Source organism: Salvia miltiorrhiza, chromosome 7, assembly GCF_028751815.1.
Source record: "Salvia miltiorrhiza cultivar Shanhuang (shh) chromosome 7, IMPLAD_Smil_shh, whole genome shotgun sequence".
Taxonomy (NCBI): domain Eukaryota; kingdom Viridiplantae; phylum Streptophyta; class Magnoliopsida; order Lamiales; family Lamiaceae; genus Salvia; species Salvia miltiorrhiza.
In genome coordinates, this window is record NC_080393.1 from 26,727,530 (window position 1) to 26,745,431 (window position 17,902).

At 37.0% G+C, this 17,902-nt stretch overlaps 3 protein-coding genes across 7 annotated transcripts; 2 read left to right on the forward strand and 1 right to left on the reverse strand.

Moving 5' to 3' along the window:
- Window positions 1-9: 9 nt before the first annotated feature.
- Window positions 10-4,305, forward strand: LOC130995737 (single-stranded DNA-binding protein WHY1, chloroplastic). Of its 5 annotated transcripts, none has more exons than XR_009092257.1 (9): window positions 10-508; window positions 737-834; window positions 919-1,011; window positions 1,278-1,372; window positions 1,501-1,574; window positions 1,671-1,759; window positions 1,917-2,058; window positions 2,251-2,356; window positions 4,058-4,305. XR_009092257.1 is itself a non-coding variant. In XM_057921137.1 (8 exons), the coding sequence occupies exons 1-7, from the start codon at window positions 244-246 to the stop codon at window positions 2,031-2,033; spliced, it is 834 nt and encodes a 277-aa protein (XP_057777120.1). In that variant the 5' UTR covers window positions 10-243; the 3' UTR covers window positions 2,034-2,058; window positions 4,058-4,305. The 5 variants fall into 5 exon arrangements, 2 of the variants coding, with proteins under 2 accessions (XP_057777120.1, XP_057777121.1); XR_009092255.1 differs by having other exon boundaries at window positions 24-508; window positions 734-834; window positions 2,244-2,356; XR_009092256.1 differs by having other exon boundaries at window positions 24-508; window positions 734-834.
- A 1,611-nt stretch (window positions 4,306-5,916) lies between these two features.
- LOC130995738 (WRKY transcription factor 72A-like) lies at window positions 5,917-8,738 on the forward strand. Its single transcript, XM_057921139.1, has 4 exons — window positions 5,917-6,044; window positions 7,239-7,688; window positions 7,785-7,898; window positions 7,984-8,738. Exons 1-4 carry the CDS (start codon window positions 5,970-5,972, stop codon window positions 8,620-8,622), a joined length of 1,278 nt encoding a protein of 425 aa, XP_057777122.1. The 5' UTR covers window positions 5,917-5,969; the 3' UTR covers window positions 8,623-8,738.
- Window positions 8,739-14,793: 6,055 nt separating this feature from the next.
- Window positions 14,794-17,433, reverse strand: LOC130995739 (pentatricopeptide repeat-containing protein At2g02750). Its single transcript, XM_057921140.1, has one exon. It carries the CDS (start codon window positions 17,281-17,283, stop codon window positions 15,433-15,435), a length of 1,851 nt encoding a protein of 616 aa, XP_057777123.1. The 5' UTR covers window positions 17,284-17,433; the 3' UTR covers window positions 14,794-15,432.
- Between the last annotated feature and the right edge of the window lie 469 nt (window positions 17,434-17,902).

Below are 17,902 nucleotides of genomic sequence, written 5' to 3' on the forward strand. Positions count from 1 at the left end.
TACTATTGAACTTTAATTAATTAATTTTATGAGTATTTACTTTTTCGTTATGCGTTTTTTTTTTTTTTTTTGAGAACCACTTTTTCGTTATGCTTGAGTTGAAGATTGCGTGGATTATTGGCAGTTCCTACTTGAGTCTTGTGCACATCCGTTATTCCCTACGCCCTAAAACCTCTGATAAACCCTCAAACTGAATTCGAGCTCTCAAGGAAATTGAGAGAAAGAAAAAAAAGATAACCCAGTATGGTAATCCACAGTGTATGTGCAGGGCGAGGAGGAGGGGTGATTTCAATTCCACAACCCAACAAATTGTCCGCTTTTAATTCCGCTATACCCACCTCAATTCTGTTCCCCAGAAAGAAAAATTCGTCTCTTTTTCCCTGCCCACTTCAATATCACTCTAAAAATGTATCATTGTGTGTGAAAAATCAGTACTTGACACCTCAAGATCAAAATCACGAGCAGCAGAAGTTTACCCCTTATGACTCTCGTTTCCCTTCGCAGCCTGGTTAGTTCTCCTCTAGTTTTGCTTCTTGGATTATCAAAGACATTTTAATGCAGTATAGTCTTGCTGCCAGTTTTTGTTAACCTATGGGTAATTTCTGAAATGAGAAGATTCTAAAGGAGCTGTATATCTCTAGCGTCTGATGAATCTGTTTTCGTACATTTTAGTGAGAATTAGTGTCCGAACAGAAATGGAAGCATTTAATCTCCAATTGTTTGCATTGTATAGCAGGGCAATTTCCACCGAGGGTTTATGTGGGGTATTCTGTATATAAAGGGAAAGCTGCTCTTACAGTGGAACCTCGGCCCCCGGAGTTCTCTCCTTTAGATGTATGTTTGTTGTAGAATGCATTTGTGTTGGTCTTGGGGAATGGAATTTCACAATGATGATTGTATGTTTGTTTTGTGGATCAGTCTGGGGCGTTTAAGCTGTCAAAAGAGGGCTATGTTCTGCTCCAGTTTGCTCCTGCATCTGGTGTTCGTCAATATGATTGGAGTCGGAAACAGGTATATCTTTATTTTGCTTTATTCATGATTTTATGAATTAGTGCTCTGGATCTTGATAAAGATATTGTCACTCTCAAAGGGTATGGAATTTGCAAAAACATGGCTCACCCGAAGCCATCATTTTGAGGCAAACGAATATGATAGTTACCTCCAATATCAATCCATTTTTATCATAGGAACTGGAATTACACCTCCTATTGAGCTTGGCATGTGATTCCCCCTCAACATCCTTTTTCTCCTGATATCGTATTTGATTGTGTCTCCAGGTATTCTCATTATCAGTTACTGAAATTGGACACATAATCAGCCTTGGTGCAAGTAACTCTTGTGAATTTTTCCATGACCCAAATAAAGGAAAGAGGTACTCTCATATCTTGTAGTGAGCTTGCTGGCAGATCCTATCATTGTTCAGAACGTGGGATAGTCTTAGTTTTTCCCTAGCTATGGGAGGGATTTTTATTCTTAAACAATCGAGTTTGTATCATGCAGCGATGAGGGCAGAGTGAGGAAAGTGTTGAAGGTGGAGCCTTTGCCTGATAGTTCTGGCCACTTCTTTAATCTAAGTAACCCCCTCAAGCCTCTTTAAGATTTAATTGCAGCTTTTTGACGGCAGTAAATGCTTTAATCTTTTTGATGCTTGGATTATTGGATACTTAAAGGTGTTCAAAACAAGATCACAAACGTGGATGAGAAGATATATATCCCCATCACAAAGGCAGAGTTTGCTGTTCTTGTATCATCTTTTAATGTAAGCTGCAATTCAATTCAATCAACAAATGTGAGGTTTTGTTTTAATATTTATGTTTCTTCTAGTGACGGAGAAGGAATAATAATAAAATACTAGTTTCTTTCTAAATCCTGATTCAATAGTGGCCTTCAAATTATGTTTTCATACTTCTCTGCAGTTTGTTCTACCATATCTATTGGGCTGGCATACCTTTGCGAACTCCATAAAACCTGAAGATGCAAATCGTCTAAACAGCACTAATCCTAGATCTTCAGACTTTGAATGGACAAGGTAGCATAAAGATTTTTGAGGTTTCCTAGGTAAGACACCGATTTATCTTTCTTCCTAAGAATGCTTATATATTCTCCTGATTTTATTTGCTTGCTTGGTGTATGCTCTCTGTTTTTTTTTATGACAGTTGCTCTCTTCATGTAAATCTATTACTCCTTGTTATTGGGAGCAAGAAGCATCAATGTACTAACACTTTGGGTGTGTTTGCTTTGAGGTATAAGGAAGGGATAAGCTCCATATACCATCTTATACCTCGTTTGCTTTGATATAATACAAGTTCTGGCAGGCCGTATAAAATTCCGGGCAACACCTTTTCCCTTGGGCAAGGTATAATTTTATACCTAAGGGAGAGTATTATAATTTTATACCACCTTATAAAGAGTGGATAAACATATTATCATCCAAAACAAACAAGATATAAAAAATGTGGTCTAAATGTTACTGTATATAAGTCCCACCTTCTTATATATATTCAAAGATTTTCTTATGTCTTAAAAAAAATTAAAATGGTTGAAGTTGACAGATTATCAAGATTTCCATCTCATATCATCTCTGGATGAGTAGTATTAATTGCTATATACGTAGTGATCATGGAATACAGTTAAGAAGTCAAGGTTTAATGATGGAATATATCCTTTAATACTCCATAAGACACAATTTTGGATGACTTTTTGAAGTTGGAGTTATGTCATATGGTTTTAGTCAATCAAGTTAGCTGCTTTAGTTGCTTACGCAGAAAGTGATTAGTTTCAACTAATCAGAAAACTTAGCTTGGAGAAACAGTGTATAGTTAAGATCTAGCGCATTACTTCACTAATGGGGCAGATAATAATGTTTCTCACAGTTTGGATGAATTTATCATGAGACTGGTCGATCATTGAAGACATCAGTTATTAATAAAATTTCCAATAATACTACTAATAATGTTTTGGTCTCGATATTAACCTAAATATAAGTCAGCATCCATCCTTCTCCTCCACTGTCATTAGGTTGTCATGAAAACTTCTGTCTCTTTATTTATGTAAAATATTAAAGAGTCTTCACCAGGAGCAGGTTAGACTTCATCAAAAGTTCGTTAGAAATTGTGTTTTTAGGTCTACTTGTCTACCTATAAGTATCAGCAATTGACTAAATAATTATACCTTATTGAAATTTATATAATTATATTCTTTTATCAAGTTTCATGAAAGTGCCAGGAACAGTATGTTAAGAACCAAGTTGGCATCGAGCTTATCATATGTGTTGAACCTTCATGTTCCAGAATTGATGTCTGCTTATGCTGCTTTAATCAAGCATATTTAATCTCTTCAAATTGCCCTTTAGTTGCTAGTTCTACGATTTCTTAAGAGACAAGGAAACATTTAGTTCTACAATTCTCTATAGGAAAGGACAAGCATTAGTTTTCAATTGATTTCTGTGCATTAATCTATTGCTCAATTAGCCTTGATTAAATATTTTCGTTGACTTGTAGGAAGGTGGCTGGTGGGATTAGTTTCATCACATGTTATGCATGAATATCTGTCTTAATAGTTGGAAATCAGTGTATAAATAATCGGACTGAAGTCATGCAGCACAAGTAGGTGATAATTTAATAAACATATCCAATCACATTCATCAAGTCGTCGTTTAGGTTCCTTAAGTACATTCTCGGGTCAAACCAATTTTAAATGGGCAGCAGCAGCGCCTTATAGTAGTCTGTACTTGTACTTAAATCTGCATCCATTGACCTGTTTCAATATATTAGCAACTAGTTGCTTTCATCTACTAAAGAATCCAGTGATTTATATTTAAATACAGTTGGAAATGTACTTTATTAAAGCTGTCAATCCTAAGTAGTTGTTTGATTGATGAGTTGGTGATCTTATTCTGTATATTTAACTCTATTTTTCTGCCATAATGCTTAAGAAATGTGACAAGTTGGTATTATAGTCAATGACTGGCAAATTGTGTGCATATTCAAATAGCAGTGCAGAATTTGAGATCTCTGAAGACTTATTTTAAGCTGAATCTGCACATGTTTGAATGCAGGCTCCTGAAAAGCAGGGAGTAAGCCCGGAGCGCATATCGATGTTCTAGATCTTTCCGAAGCTCGTTAGATGGGGTGGTTTCATGCATGGCTTAATTTTGAGTTTAATTTACATAGTTTCTGTGTTTTTGCTGCTCATCTAGTATTGTTGCTATGGAAAGTTGACTAGGAACTTGTTTGATTGTATGTTGTGACCATTTCATAATGGCTAGATTTTTTATTAATGTCTCAAATACGTTGTTGAGATTTATGATTGGCATCGGTTTTTAATTTTTTTTTCCACCAAGTATTACATTTGTCAATGTTATTTTAGATATATGAGCGTTTCATTAGGTTTCAATTATTTAAAATTACTAGCGGCTGCTATGCAAATGAGGTGTCTTTAAATTATTCATGGTATCTTTTAAAGACTCTCATTTGTGATAGGTATTGGGTTCAATTTCACCTTGCATGTGAACAATTTTCTCACCTTTATGTGGTAATGGTCCCGCCTGCGTGAGGGTAGTTTTTTCACATTTGTGTAGTTTTTTTCATTTTTATGTGGGTAGTGGTTCCGTCTGCGTGCAGATAGTTTTCTCACCTTTGTGTGGTGTAGAGATCATGCATACATGTGAATTGGTTATTTGATTATATAATAGATAATTCTTGTAATTCTCAAAAAAAAAAAAAATATTGATGGTGAGCTTGAAATGGCTAAATATAGGAAGAGAGTTTCTACCATGAGATTCTTTTATGTCGTAATCTAATTCTTTATTTTCACAAATAGATTAATTATAGAGAATATGTACTCATATAGCCATATTGAATAATGAAACTCAATTTTTCGTCACCTATCTAAAAACCATGAATTATGGTCATTTTTTTATAATTTCAGTCCAAAATACCCTTGCATGCGCGCCTTTTCTCTCCCTCGCTCATTGTCACTAATTGTGCTAAGTGTACTAATGAATGACATAATTGATACTAATAATGTCATTTGTACCAACTGCCAGCGGCCGTGGGAAAGTCAGCAGTCACGCCTCTCTTCGCGGCCGTGCCCTTTTTCTTGGCACAATTGACACTAATTGTGTGTCAAGTGTACCTAATGAACGACACAATTGACATTAATAATGCCATTAATTTGTACCAATTGTCAGCGGTCGTGGGAAAGTCAGCTGGCACAAGCACAATTGGCACTAATATTGCTAATTGTGCCATCATAATCCGCGAGTCCAATCCGATCCGAAGTTCAATCCACACGCGTAATCCTAACTCAGTCCGCCTAATTAAGAGTAAAATAGTCTTAAAACGTAAAAAATTGTCAAAATTTGTATGAATGGCCAAATATTAAATTTCATTGCTCAATATGACTATCTCACATGTTTACTCTTAATTATAAGGATATTTTGTGGCGTACTTGAAACTAAAGTGTTTTGATGGGATTCAAACCCTTAGATTAATTAATGAAAATGAAATTGATGAACTAATTCTAATTGGACATTAATTGAGGGTCGTATATAAACAGTCAAAGGGTCAAACATAGAACTGCGGCAACATGGCGGTGGTCATACGCCGTAATTGGTAGGCTGGCGGCGGACTCAGTTCATTGAAATTTTCTGCTTCCTTGTCAAATTCAATTTATTTCCAGTTTCCACCGTGTAATAATAATCCAGAAACCATATAAAATGTAAAATAAAACTTATTTCTGCAGTTGACTAACATCTATCAATTTGGAGGAGAGTTGACACTCTTGACAGTTGACATTTAATTACGTAACATGGAAAAGGTCGGCTCTACACCTTGATTTTGTGGCCTCAATGCATAGTTTTTAATATAAAGTCAAAACTTTGGGCTTCTCTATAAATAGCAGAGCTAATCGGACCAAGTTTGGGGCAAACAAAAATTCAGATAAAGCAAGTTTTCATAGGTAGAAGCATGACTTCCAGGAATATGTCTTCAACTCATGACAAAGTCGAAGAAACCCTAAATACAGAAACATTATCGATCCAGGTATTTTTTTTTACTCACTTTTATCGCACAATTAATTGATTGTATAATTTTTAACTTATTTAGCACATCTCTGAATATTGTGCTATTTTATTTTTCATTTTAATTATCGTGTTCTAAAACGGAGAAAGTTAGTTGCCATGTTGTTTAGTTTAGGATATCATCACATTCACAAGCTACAAAGAAGATCACTGGATAAGTAAAGGATTGATTAAATATATGTGTATATACAAATCATTATAAGCTCTTGCAAAAAATCTCCCCCTTTTCTGAGTTTTCACCATCGTCAAATAATGTAAATTCTTGAACCGCAGCTCCCTTGTCAAATATATATAGATACTACTATCGCATAGATCTGGTCAAACTCGCATTCAATTTGGGTAGAGATAAATGAATATATTTTTAAGTTGTAATTAAATTAAAATTATGTAGTTTGAGACACCATGTGTGTAACACTGGATCTCGTTCCAATCCCAAAAAACAGGAAGATAAAAGTAAATTAATGCATGCAGTAGTTGTCTCAACTTAGTAACTACCAAATCTTATATTTATTTTGATAAAATGCAATTTAAATGGAACCAAATCTGAGCATGAAAGGGGAGAAGTAGAAAAATTAGATTCAACTAGTCAACATATGTATGGTCACTAGATCCGCTAAAAATTAATCAGGTAGATTAGACCTAGCTTGCTAGCTAGCTAGGTGCAATTTATAATTATCTTTACATATATAGGCGGCAAGAAACCTCTTTTTTTCTTTTTTTTTAATAAATCATCGTATAAGTTATATTCCCTCCGTCGCACAAAACCATGAATTTTTTGTCATTTTGAGGTGTCTCACAAAAACATGAACATTTCTATATTTGTACAATATATATATATATCCCACCACAATCCATTTACTTTTTTATCTGTACATAAAGTGAGACCCATTCTCCACTCACAATATACTTTTATCTAATATTTCTTAAACTCGTGCGTCTTACAAATGTTCATGTTTTTGTGAGACGGAAGAAGTATTAGTTGAAATTTTCCATTATTATATCTGTTGTATCTCTTATTCGGTAACGTACATGTAAATGTGCATGCAATATTACACACAATAAATAGGAGTAATGCGAAAATAAAAATTAAACACAAGACATGAGTTGGTAATAATATTAATCAAAGAATTAATTATATGTGTGTGTGTGCATGCAGGAGGTAAATATGACAAGAGCCAAATTGAAGATGGAAGAAGTTAGAGAAGAAAACGAGATATTAAAACTCAGATTGTCACAGGTTATGAAAGACTACAATTCTCTAAAAAAACAGTTAAACGGCATAACTCAAGAAGATGAATCCAAGAAATCAACGAATCTGGGTTCCTTGGCTGCCTCCTCCGACGACGATGAATCCGAGTTGGTTTGTCTGAGTCTGGGGAGATCTTCGAGGAAGAAGATCAACCTTGAAAATGATAAACTTGAACTAGGCCTCAATTCTAGAAATCTGAGAAGTGAAAACAGCTTAGATGAATCCAAGGAAGAAGGGAGCAGCGACGTGCGATCGTCTCCCAAACATTCAAGGAGTAACGGAGAAGATGAGATTTTGCAGCACAACCCTTTGAAGAAACCTAGGGTTTCTGTAAGAGCTCTTTGCAACACTCAAACGGTATATACATTAGAATTTGTTTGTATTCTGTATCAATAATGCATTAGTCTAAATAACTCTCTCACTGTGGATTAATTCCTTAATTAATTATATTAGATGCATGATGGATGCCAATGGAGGAAATATGGACAGAAAATAGCAAAAGGGAATCCATGCCCCAGGGCTTATTACCGCTGCACTGTCTCCTCGTCCTGCCCTGTCAGAAAACAGGTTTGAATTGCGATTAATTAGTAGAATTCAATTAATTAATTACAATTAATGGTCTCATCTTAAAGTGGCTAGTTGTTGGTTGCAGGTGCAAAGATGTATAGATGACATGAGCATATTGATCACCACCTATGAAGGAACTCACAACCACCCTCTCCCGGCCTCGGCCGCCCCCATGGCCTCCGCCACCTCCTCAGCCGCCACCATGCTCAGCTGCGGCTCCACTCCATTCGGATACAACTTCCCTCGCGCCACCATCTCCTCATCGCAATCGCACCCCACAGTCATCCTCGACCTCACCGCACCAAAATCAACAACCCTATTTTCCAACACACGTTCTTCCCCAACTTCATTTAACTTCTCATCCAATTTTCCCGCCATAAACAACGCCACGGCGCCGCCTTATTCCCAGCCCCCCTTGTTTTCCGGCACCCAGAATGATCAGAAGATTGCTGCGGCGATCGCCCACGATCCCAACTTCCAATCGGCGTTAGCTGCTGCCTTCACATCAATTGTTGGGAATAATAATAATAATGGTGGGATGAATTTTCAGCATCTGAATTTTGCGCAGGCGTCAACGAGTAGTGCTGGTTGTGCAGCAAGCTTCATGAACAGATTTGGTCAACCAGTGAATTCCCAACAGGCAAATTTTGCTCCGTTGCAAATGGGGGAATCGAAATCCCGAGCTATGTCAGTGGCAGATGAGGGAGAACAGATGAAGTTATGATCGATCCACAGGATTTTCTTTTATTTTGGGATTTCTGGCGCGTGGTCATATATACTGTAAATAAGGAATACGCGTTTTGGTATGCATCCTCAAATGAATCCACCGTTAAAACCTAACTTTTTTGTGATCAATTAATTTAAGCACTTTTTGCAAATAAAATCACGAACAATTTTAAATTTGCAATTTTAACGTGACTTTTGAAGTGCGGCGAATTAAATCATAACTTTTTCAATTTTTGCAATTTCATCTTCTCAATTTTTTCCGGTCATCGGAGTGATAGTTGGAGTTTATGTGGATTATTTTTTTTTCCACGTAATTAATTCCTAACTAAGATTAAATTGCTGACTAAGATTAAAACGAAATCAAAACCTAATTATTTTATTTTACTTCTTTTTCGTCTTTTATAAAAATATATTTGATGTCTATCTTAAGTTAAAGATCATGACAAGATCTTCAATTTGATTTAAAATTCATTAAATATGAATTTGAAATAAATAATTTATTATAATTTAAAATTTTAAAGTGATTATTTTTCTCTCTCCTATCTCTTTTACAATATTCATTATTTTTTTCTCTTTCTCCTTATTTTGTTATTATATTATTTCTATTTGTATCTCTTTCTCCTACAAAATTTATATATCTTCTCTTATCTTTTAATTAAAAAAATATAATATTTATTTGTTGAATTATTTTATCAAAGCATACATAAAAATATTTAAATTAAAAATATTAATTAAAAAATATAATGCACAATTATCAACAAATATCTAGACAATATTAAAAAAGTATTTATTAATTTTAATTTTAATATAAAATAATAATCAATAACAAAAAAATTTCGGTAATTTAATTATTATTATACAATATTCATTGAACTTAATATTATACTCCTACTCATTAAGTTGATAAAATTATTACTATACACAATTTTAAATCAAATACTAATATTTAAATTAATATATTTTTTGTTATTAATTAATTTGATTCATAAATAATACTCCCTCCGTCCATGAAAAAGAGTCCCATTTGGGACTCGGCACGGGTTTTAAGAAAGTTGTTAAAGTAGGTATAAGTGGAGAGAGAAGTAAATTTATAGGGGTAGTGTTAATAACAATTTTAAATACTTAATCCTTTATTAACTTCTAAACTTAATTAATTGCTTTATGTTCCTGAAAGTGAAGATTTAATTAAGGTGCACTAAAATTTCAGATTCAAACAAACTCAAATTTAAGAAACAAAATTGAATACATTTAAAATCAAAAATTCAATCATACACTGTAAAACAATGCACCGAATTCAAATTTAAGAAAAACAAAAAGCTAATCAAGTGCAATTTTCATTTCTCATTCAAATTTCAGATTTCATCCCCAAAGATTATAGGCAAATTTAAACATAAATTCAGCAGCCAACCACCACGATTTTCAGCCGGAACTCCAAGGGGGCCGTTGCCATCGGCGATCTGGAACCTCCACGATCTTCTTCTCCCTCCCTCTCTTTGACCCACCGTTCATAGTCGGCCCGGTGGCAGCGGTTCCCCTGAATCCAAATCAAAATCCCAACAACAAATTCAAACAAATTCAACAAATCAATTCCACCTACAAATTTAGGAAATTACAGCAACAAATTCAAACTCTCTACAGCAAATTCAATTCCAGCAAATTCAACAACTTTTTGGATATTCAAAATAAATTCAAACAAATTCAACAACAAATTGGAGGGGTTGTCGTTGTTACCTGAGAAATAGAGAGAGCGAGGGATGAAGGGCGACGCAGAGAGAGGCGGTCAGCGGCAGCGTTCCTCGCCGGGGAAGAGACTGGGCTCGGCGGCGGCTGTCCGGCCGTGAACGGAGAAGTGACTGGGATCTGCGGCGGTGGCCTTCCGGTCGTGGCGCTCAGGGGAGCGGTGAGAGAGAGAGATGAAGTTAGGGGATTTAGGGTAGATTCTGGATTTTGGGGATTTAGGGCTGAGTGGTGAGAGAGAGAGATAAATCCAGGAGAGCGGCGCTCTAGCGCGTCTTCGCCGGAGAGGGAACCGCGGCGGTCGCAGCCCTCGCTGCTGTCACCTTCGCCGGCAGTAGATGAAGGCGGCGCGGCGTTTGGGTTGAAGGGTGCGTGAGAGTTTGAGAAGAGAGAGGGCGTGAGGCGAGAGGTGAGAGAAGGGAGGTGCACCGGTGGTGGTTCCCGGAGAGCCGGCGATGCCGGTGAGGAAGGAGGGGGGAGGTGGCGCCGCTGCATCTGTGTGTGTCGTGTGTGTTTTGTGAGTGTATGCGTGGGTTTACATAAAGGAATTTAGGATTAGTGTTAATTAAGGAATTAAGTGAATTATTTTTAGTTATTGAGGTAGATGTATTAATGGCAAAGTAAAGTAAATATTGAAGCCCATGAAGGGTATAATTGTACAAAAAGTGAAACAGGACTCTTTTTTGTGGACAAAAAAAAGAGGGGAAACAGGACTCTTTTTCGTGGACGGAGGGAGTAATATTTTTACATAATTTCAAATTTTAAAAATAAATAAATATATCGTGGCCGTGCATCGCACGGGAGGGCGTACTAGTTTAAGGAAAATGGGGGATACTGAAATAAGTTCGACGAAAAAGAAGAAAAATAAAAGAATTAGGTTTCGATTTTATTTTAATCTTAGTCAACAATTTAATCTTAGTCAGAAATTAATTACGTGGAAAAAAAATAATCCACATAAGCTCCAACTCATCACTCCGGTGGCCGGAAAAATTGAGGGGACGAAATTGCAAAAATTGAAAAGGTTATGATTTAATTCGCCACACTTTAAAAGTCGCGTTAAAATTGCAAATTCAAAATTGTTCGTGATTTTATTTGCAAAAACCCCTTAATTTAAAATGGCGTCATATAATCGCTTCATCTTGTTCATTCGCGACGTAAATATTTCTTTGTTCGGAAAGGACGACAGAATGAAGCGTCCTTAAAAGTCACGACGGCGCCGAGGTCTGTCGTTAATAAACAATGGGGAGCTATAATGCACGGATTCGCCGGAAATCACCACATTGCAGTATCCGATTCGCTCAAGGGTGCGATTCGTGTGGGATACGCACGGGATTCGCCACATGGCGAATCCCTCAAAAAAAAAAAAAAAAAAAAAAGTGGGTGCGCGAATCCGGTGCGCCAATCTCACGAATCCGGCGGTGGCGAGGGAGCGCGACTGCGTCTGAAGATGGAGGTTGAGCGCGGCGGCGTCTGGAGATGGACTTCGTCGAGGGAGCGTCTGGAAGTCGTCGAAGCTCAGCCCGGAGTTGGAGCGCCTGGAAGTCGTCGAGGGAGCGGTGGAGCGCCTGCCCCAGCTCATCCACCGTGATTGGGGAAAGAAAAAGGGGGGGGGAGGGAGTCGGTGGAGCGCCTGGAAGAGAAAGAAGGAAGAAAAAGAAAGAAAAGAGGGGGGTGGGGGAGTCGGTGGGGTTGGGTAAGGAAGAAAGAAGAAAAAGAAAGAAGGGGGGAGGGAGAGAGAGAGTTTGTCGGCTGAGTGGGGGTGGGGTAGGTAGGGTTTTAATTTTTTTTTTGGTTTTGATTTTTAAAGTATTTTTATTTAAATTTTTGTTTCTTTTTTTTTAAAAATTTAAAATAGAATCGTATAAATGAGATTAAATGAAAATGAGGATTTAAGCACCTTCTTATTACAAATTTATATATATATATATGTATATATATATTTGATTGGTTATATATAATAAAAATATATAATATAATAGACGTATCCTTCACGAATCGCACCCTATAATTTTTAAAAATCCGTATCCCTGCACCCGAATCGTATCGCTCCCGCACCCGCCCCCTCGCACCCGTGCAATCTAGATGGGGAGACAACAATCATTAATTACTTTTTAAATTAGTTATGTCGTTAGTTCGTTATAATAAGCAATTAATAAAATTTAGAATTTATTTATGGGAGGCGTCGATGTATCGTTAATTTGTAAATATTTTTATTAAATTTCAATTTTTTCCATCATTATTCTATCAGTGTAATTAGTAATTTAATTAATTATATATTCCGTCGTAGCTCTGTTCCTAAATATTGGTACGCACAAACATAAAACTATAGCAGTATGCAGTCATTACCGTCACCTCCGCCTCTTTACCACTGACGACCCATCCTCCATTATCATTGTATATACATAATGAACTTGATATATATAAAAAAAGGTTAATTGCATCAAAATACACGAACTTTAGTCACTTTTTCATTATGTACATGAACTATGAAATTTACAATTTTAATCATAAACTTTGCAAGTATTTCAATTTTTCCTTAAAATTGAATTTCCCCTAATTTCATGCTGATGTGGATCCTATGTGACAGCCGGAAGTGTGCCACTTATTTCACCGTTCGGCACATGAAACAATGTTTTTTTTAGGGATAAACGACGTCGTTTTGTTTCAATTGACCAATTTAGGTTTAAATTTCAAACTTTGCTTCACGAATTGAACAACAATTGAACATCAAACAATCACAATTTATTTCATCCACATCTCCCGGCCCTCCTCGCATTCTCACTCTGCTACACGAATTGAACAACAAATCCTCGCAAAACACTGCCTTTCCTCCCTCCCACAGTCCCCATTTAGAGACAGGTGACAATGACGAGCTGCATCATCCATGGCTTCTCCTTGGGAACGCTGACGCTGCAGAGAAAACGGTTGAGGTAATTCATGGCGATGATGGCAGTAAGGGCGGAGAAGCCGTAATGAGCGTTGATTTTGAGAATCCAGTCGACGGATTCCTTTCTGGGTAGAGAGAGAGAATGCGGCTTGGTGGTTGAAGTTGGGGCTGGTTTCTTTCTCCTTGGAGAAAAGGAACTGGAGCTCGTTGTCGTCCTAGAAGAGGTCTTGCTCCAGCATAAGCAATGGGGAGAGAAAGAGATTTGTGGAGGTGATTTGACTGTGGTCGTCTTCGTCTTCACCGTCGACGTCTCCCCATTTCTCTTCTTCGCAGTAGATGGCATATCGAACAAGGATTTCTCGATGGTTTGCTCGTAGCCATTAATGATGAGGTGATAAGAAGGGGTTGGGATGAGTTGTTGCTGCTGCTACTGTATGTGTTCATTATTATACAAGAAAAGAAGCGAAAAGTAAAAGTGAAGCAGTCCATTGTTTCTCTCTCTAAATCTAAATGGGGACTGTGGGAGGGAAAGGAGACTCAGTTCTCAAAAATAGAGAGATATGAGATAAACGATGTCGTTTTGTATTGCCACGTCGATTTAACTATTAACATTTGACATGTGTTACATACGCGTGGTATCTACAAGGATATGTTAGCTTTTAGGCTACCGGAATTCAATTTTAAGGAAAAATTGAAACACTTACAAAGTTCAAGATTGAAATTGTAACTTTCAAAGTTCATGTACATAATGAAAAAATGACTGAAGTTCGTGTATTTTGGTGCAATTAACCCTAAAAAGGATCATGCATCTTTATTACCTCTTTCCTATCGACAGTTTCTAGCATATGCTATACTTTAAAATAAATAAACATGCTCAACACCTAGTTAAACATACAACCTGCCTCTCTCCACTGGCGGCACATATACAAAATTTAGTTCATATTATCATAAACATGCAACATGATTGAACTAATCTAAATTCATTCAACCTAAAGCTCAAATGAGGTGTTTTAATTTTTAAAGATTAGTCTTAATAGATAAAAATAGTAAGGCTAATCTAAAAGGATATTTATGTAGATGAATTGGAACTTTAGAATATCCTAAAATCCTTGATTATTTTAATCATTTAAGTTAGTTTTACTTGATCTATACCACATTAAATGGTGGGATTGAAGAGATCTTAATTTTGAGGATACAAAGCGACAAATTATTTGGCAATTAGCTAGCAATTTTTATTTGTCCCATGTTGCGTCGTACTCCCTTGTTCACTAATTCGTGTCCTAATTTGTCATTTTGGTCCGTCCACTAATTTGTGTCTTATCCATTTTTAGTAATTATTTTCTTAACAAATAAATCACTTTTTCTTAAAAGTTGTGCCTTTTTCTCCACTCAACAAATAAACAATACACTTTTTCTTAAAACTTGTGTTCCCTTCCCCTAATACACGAATTGGTGGACGGAGGGAGTATACATTTTTTCATGTGCTGTTCAACGTTAGATAATTAAGCATACAAAATTTCGTAAAATCACATGAAAATTAATAACTGGACCACAACGCAGTGTAAATTATCAAAAGGGAAAAAAATGGAGGTAGTTTTACAGGTGACTAATTCAGAAGCTGAGTGTTTGTGAGATGGCACAACACATCAGCTGAGTCTCAATCTTCAACTTTGTGAGCAGTTTTGAAGAGCTACAAGATTTGAGTGATTAGATGCCTCAGCAACATATATAAGCATGTGAGAGTTTAGGTATCCAGCTACTGAAATCTCAACTCTTGCACAAAATTCAGATGAAGCATAGAAATACTGGTCCTGCACAAGATTAAGCTTTTCTTGCCATGTACGTTGCAACAGAAACGACCTTGTTTCTTCAACCTTCACCAACAAAATGATCCATAACTGCAGTGAATTGAACCAACTTTATTGCCTCACAGATCAATGATCACACTCTCATTCATGACAAGAAAGGAGAATACAATGCCTTGCAGCATGCTAGCCGTGCTCCACAGAAGTTCATACAACCTATCTGGTTGTATTTAGGCTGAATGCATATCTCACATCAACGAATCGCCATACTTCTCTCCCAAACAGCCAACGAGTCAGCAAGTTAATTTGACCACAATGAATGTAAGCCAAGAATGTGTATAAGTTGAGTTCTGGGAGTCAAATGTCATGTAATTCCTTTTTAGGCGCTTGCAACTGAACTAAGACCAGGGAGTTTTCTCAGTCCCTTCTTGTCCATCAACTTTCTAATCTTGTGGACATCTTTCCACTTATCTTGCCTGGCGTATATATTGGACAAAACCACAAAAGGAATCGGGTTTTCAGGCGCTAAATCTAAAAGTCTCTGAGCCATCTTTTCTCTTAACCTGTAATCCATATAATGCTCCGAAGTGCCAAGCAGAGAAGCTGAAAGCGTAGCACAAGTTTCATTTGTTGCTTTTAGGAGTTCCAAGGCTTCATCCAGCATCCCAGAACGACTAAGGAGATTGATCAAGACACTCATATGCATTGGAGTTGGATTGAGACCATATCCTACAGTAAATAATCTGAAAATCTGGAATCCCTTCTGGACATGGCCACTGTGGCTGCACACAGACAAAAGGCAACTCAGAGTAACTAAATTTGGCTCAACATCTTGCTCAACCATTTGATCAAAAACATCAAATGCAGCTTCACTCTGCCCATGTTTTCCATACCCAGAAATCATGGCATTCCAGAATGCCGGATCGTTTGGCTTTATATGAAACTGATTAAAAACATTGCAGGCTAAAGCAGGTTGTCCACACTTCATATACATGTCAATGACTGCAGTAGCCAAGAATGCATCATCAACGATTTTCCTTCTGGCAGCAAACGCATGAATCTCCTTTCCATAGCTTTGCATCGACAGACACGAACAAGCTGCTAACAAGCTAGTGATACATCGCACACTAGGTATTACACCGCAAGATAGCATTTTTCTGAACAAGACAAAAGCAACATCAGCTTTTCCTAGTTGAGTGAAACCGCTGATCATGGAATTCCATGTTGCAGAGTCAGCTTTCAACCCTCCTTCACTCTCTAATTTAGAAAAAAGATCTACAGCATGCTCACATCGACCATTTAGCATCATTCCAGCTATCATCGAATTCCATGTTACCAAATTTCTGTTACCACCCATGTCCCTAAATACACTATAGGCACATTGCCAAGAACTGCATTTTGAATACATATCGACAAGGCCAGTCCCAACGTTCGTGTCGAATTCTAATCCAACTTTCACTATAAGCCCATGAAGCTGCCTACCAAATCTTACACACCTACCAGTTCCACAAGCAGACAGCACAGAAACCATGGTTGCCACGGTAAGTTTCTCAGATAACAACACCATTTCCTTAAATACGCGCAACACCATTTCCACAAACCCTTTCTGCGCAAGACCTGATATATAAGCATTGTAGAAGACCACGCCTTTCTTCTCAATCCACTGAAACAAACTCGAAGCAGAACCCAACTCCCCACAATTTAAATACATCGTCATAAGCGATGTTGCTGCATAATCATCGCTTTCTACGCCAACCTTGACCGCTAAACAATGCAATTGCATCCCATCCGCAGCATTCTCACAAGCAGACAACACGCTCGCTACCGTAAAAGAGTCGATCTTAAGATTATGTAAACTAGATCCTCGAAACACTCTAAAACCTTCTTCTGAGAGCCCATTTTGGAAAAACCCGGAAATGACAACGTTAAGAATAGATATACTTGGATGAGGAATTTCGTCGAACAGTTTGGCTGCACTGTCGACTAAGCCGAGTTTCATATACGTGTTGGTGAGATCGGTAGTGGTATGCTTATTCGTAAACCCAAATTTGAGGAGGTGTGCGTGGAGCATTTGGGCGCCGGAAACAGCTTTGAGCGCGGCGCAGGCTTTGAGGATGTAGGGAAAGGTGAAATTAGTCGGCGGAATGGAGGCGGAGTGGTTATGCGCGTAGAGCGCAATGGCTTCTCTGTAGAGTCCATCTTTTACTAGCTGTGCTATTTTTTGCCTCATAGGCTGTCGGCGGCCGTCCACTGCATTGCCGGAAAAACTACCGCCCTTCTTTTAGATTTTAAAGTAGTAATTTAGTTTAGGGTTAACTAACTAAAACTTATTCGCGGTGGATTGACTTGGGCAGGCTAGCGTCACAGAATTTTAAAGTTTTTGTTCAAATGATGAAATAATGTAAAAAAAAAAAAAGTTATACTAATGTCAGATAATTTGTCATGCGTACATAATTAATAGTAAAGTAGGTAGTTTTTAAATTAATTTGATCTCATTTGTTACTTAGTATAAATTAAAATTGAGATATAGTATTATTTATTCTTTTTACATTCAGGAGAGCACAGTAGTAAAAAAAAAAAAAAAGGAGTGCACAGCACAATAGTAAAGTAGGTAGTTTTTTTGTTTTGAAAGAGTAGTAATGTAGGTGGTTTAACAGTGAGAATGTTCTTCAAAAAACAAAAACAAAAATTGAGTGAAGATCAAAAGTTAGGCAAATCGCACAATTTTACCCTTATCTATGCCCAAATTACTTGAACTTTTGACTTGAATGAAGTTTTCCAATCACGTCAGAATTGAGAGAGGAAAAAAATAAATTTAGTTAATAGTTTGAATATTTTGAAGAAAAAAA

Excerpts from the sequence above, each read along its gene's own strand:
- LOC130995738 (XM_057921139.1), top strand. The coding sequence starts at position 5,970 with ATGACTTCCAGGAATATGTCTTCAACTCATGACAAAGTCGAAGAAACC. Across the intron at positions 7,689-7,784 it reads CTCTTTGCAACACTCAAACG|ATGCATGATGGATGCCAATG; the intron begins GTATATACATTA and ends TAATTATATTAG. Across the intron at positions 7,899-7,983 it reads CCTGCCCTGTCAGAAAACAG|GTGCAAAGATGTATAGATGA; the intron begins GTTTGAATTGCG and ends TGTTGGTTGCAG.
- LOC130995737 (XM_057921137.1), top strand. The coding sequence starts at position 244 with ATGGTAATCCACAGTGTATGTGCAGGGCGAGGAGGAGGGGTGATTTCA. Across the intron at positions 509-733 it reads TCGTTTCCCTTCGCAGCCTG|CAGGGCAATTTCCACCGAGG; the intron begins GTTAGTTCTCCT and ends TGCATTGTATAG. Across the intron at positions 1,012-1,277 it reads ATGATTGGAGTCGGAAACAG|GTATTCTCATTATCAGTTAC; the intron begins GTATATCTTTAT and ends TTGTGTCTCCAG.
- LOC130995739 (XM_057921140.1), bottom strand. The coding sequence starts at position 17,283 with ATGAGGCAAAAAATAGCACAGCTAGTAAAAGATGGACTCTACAGAGAA.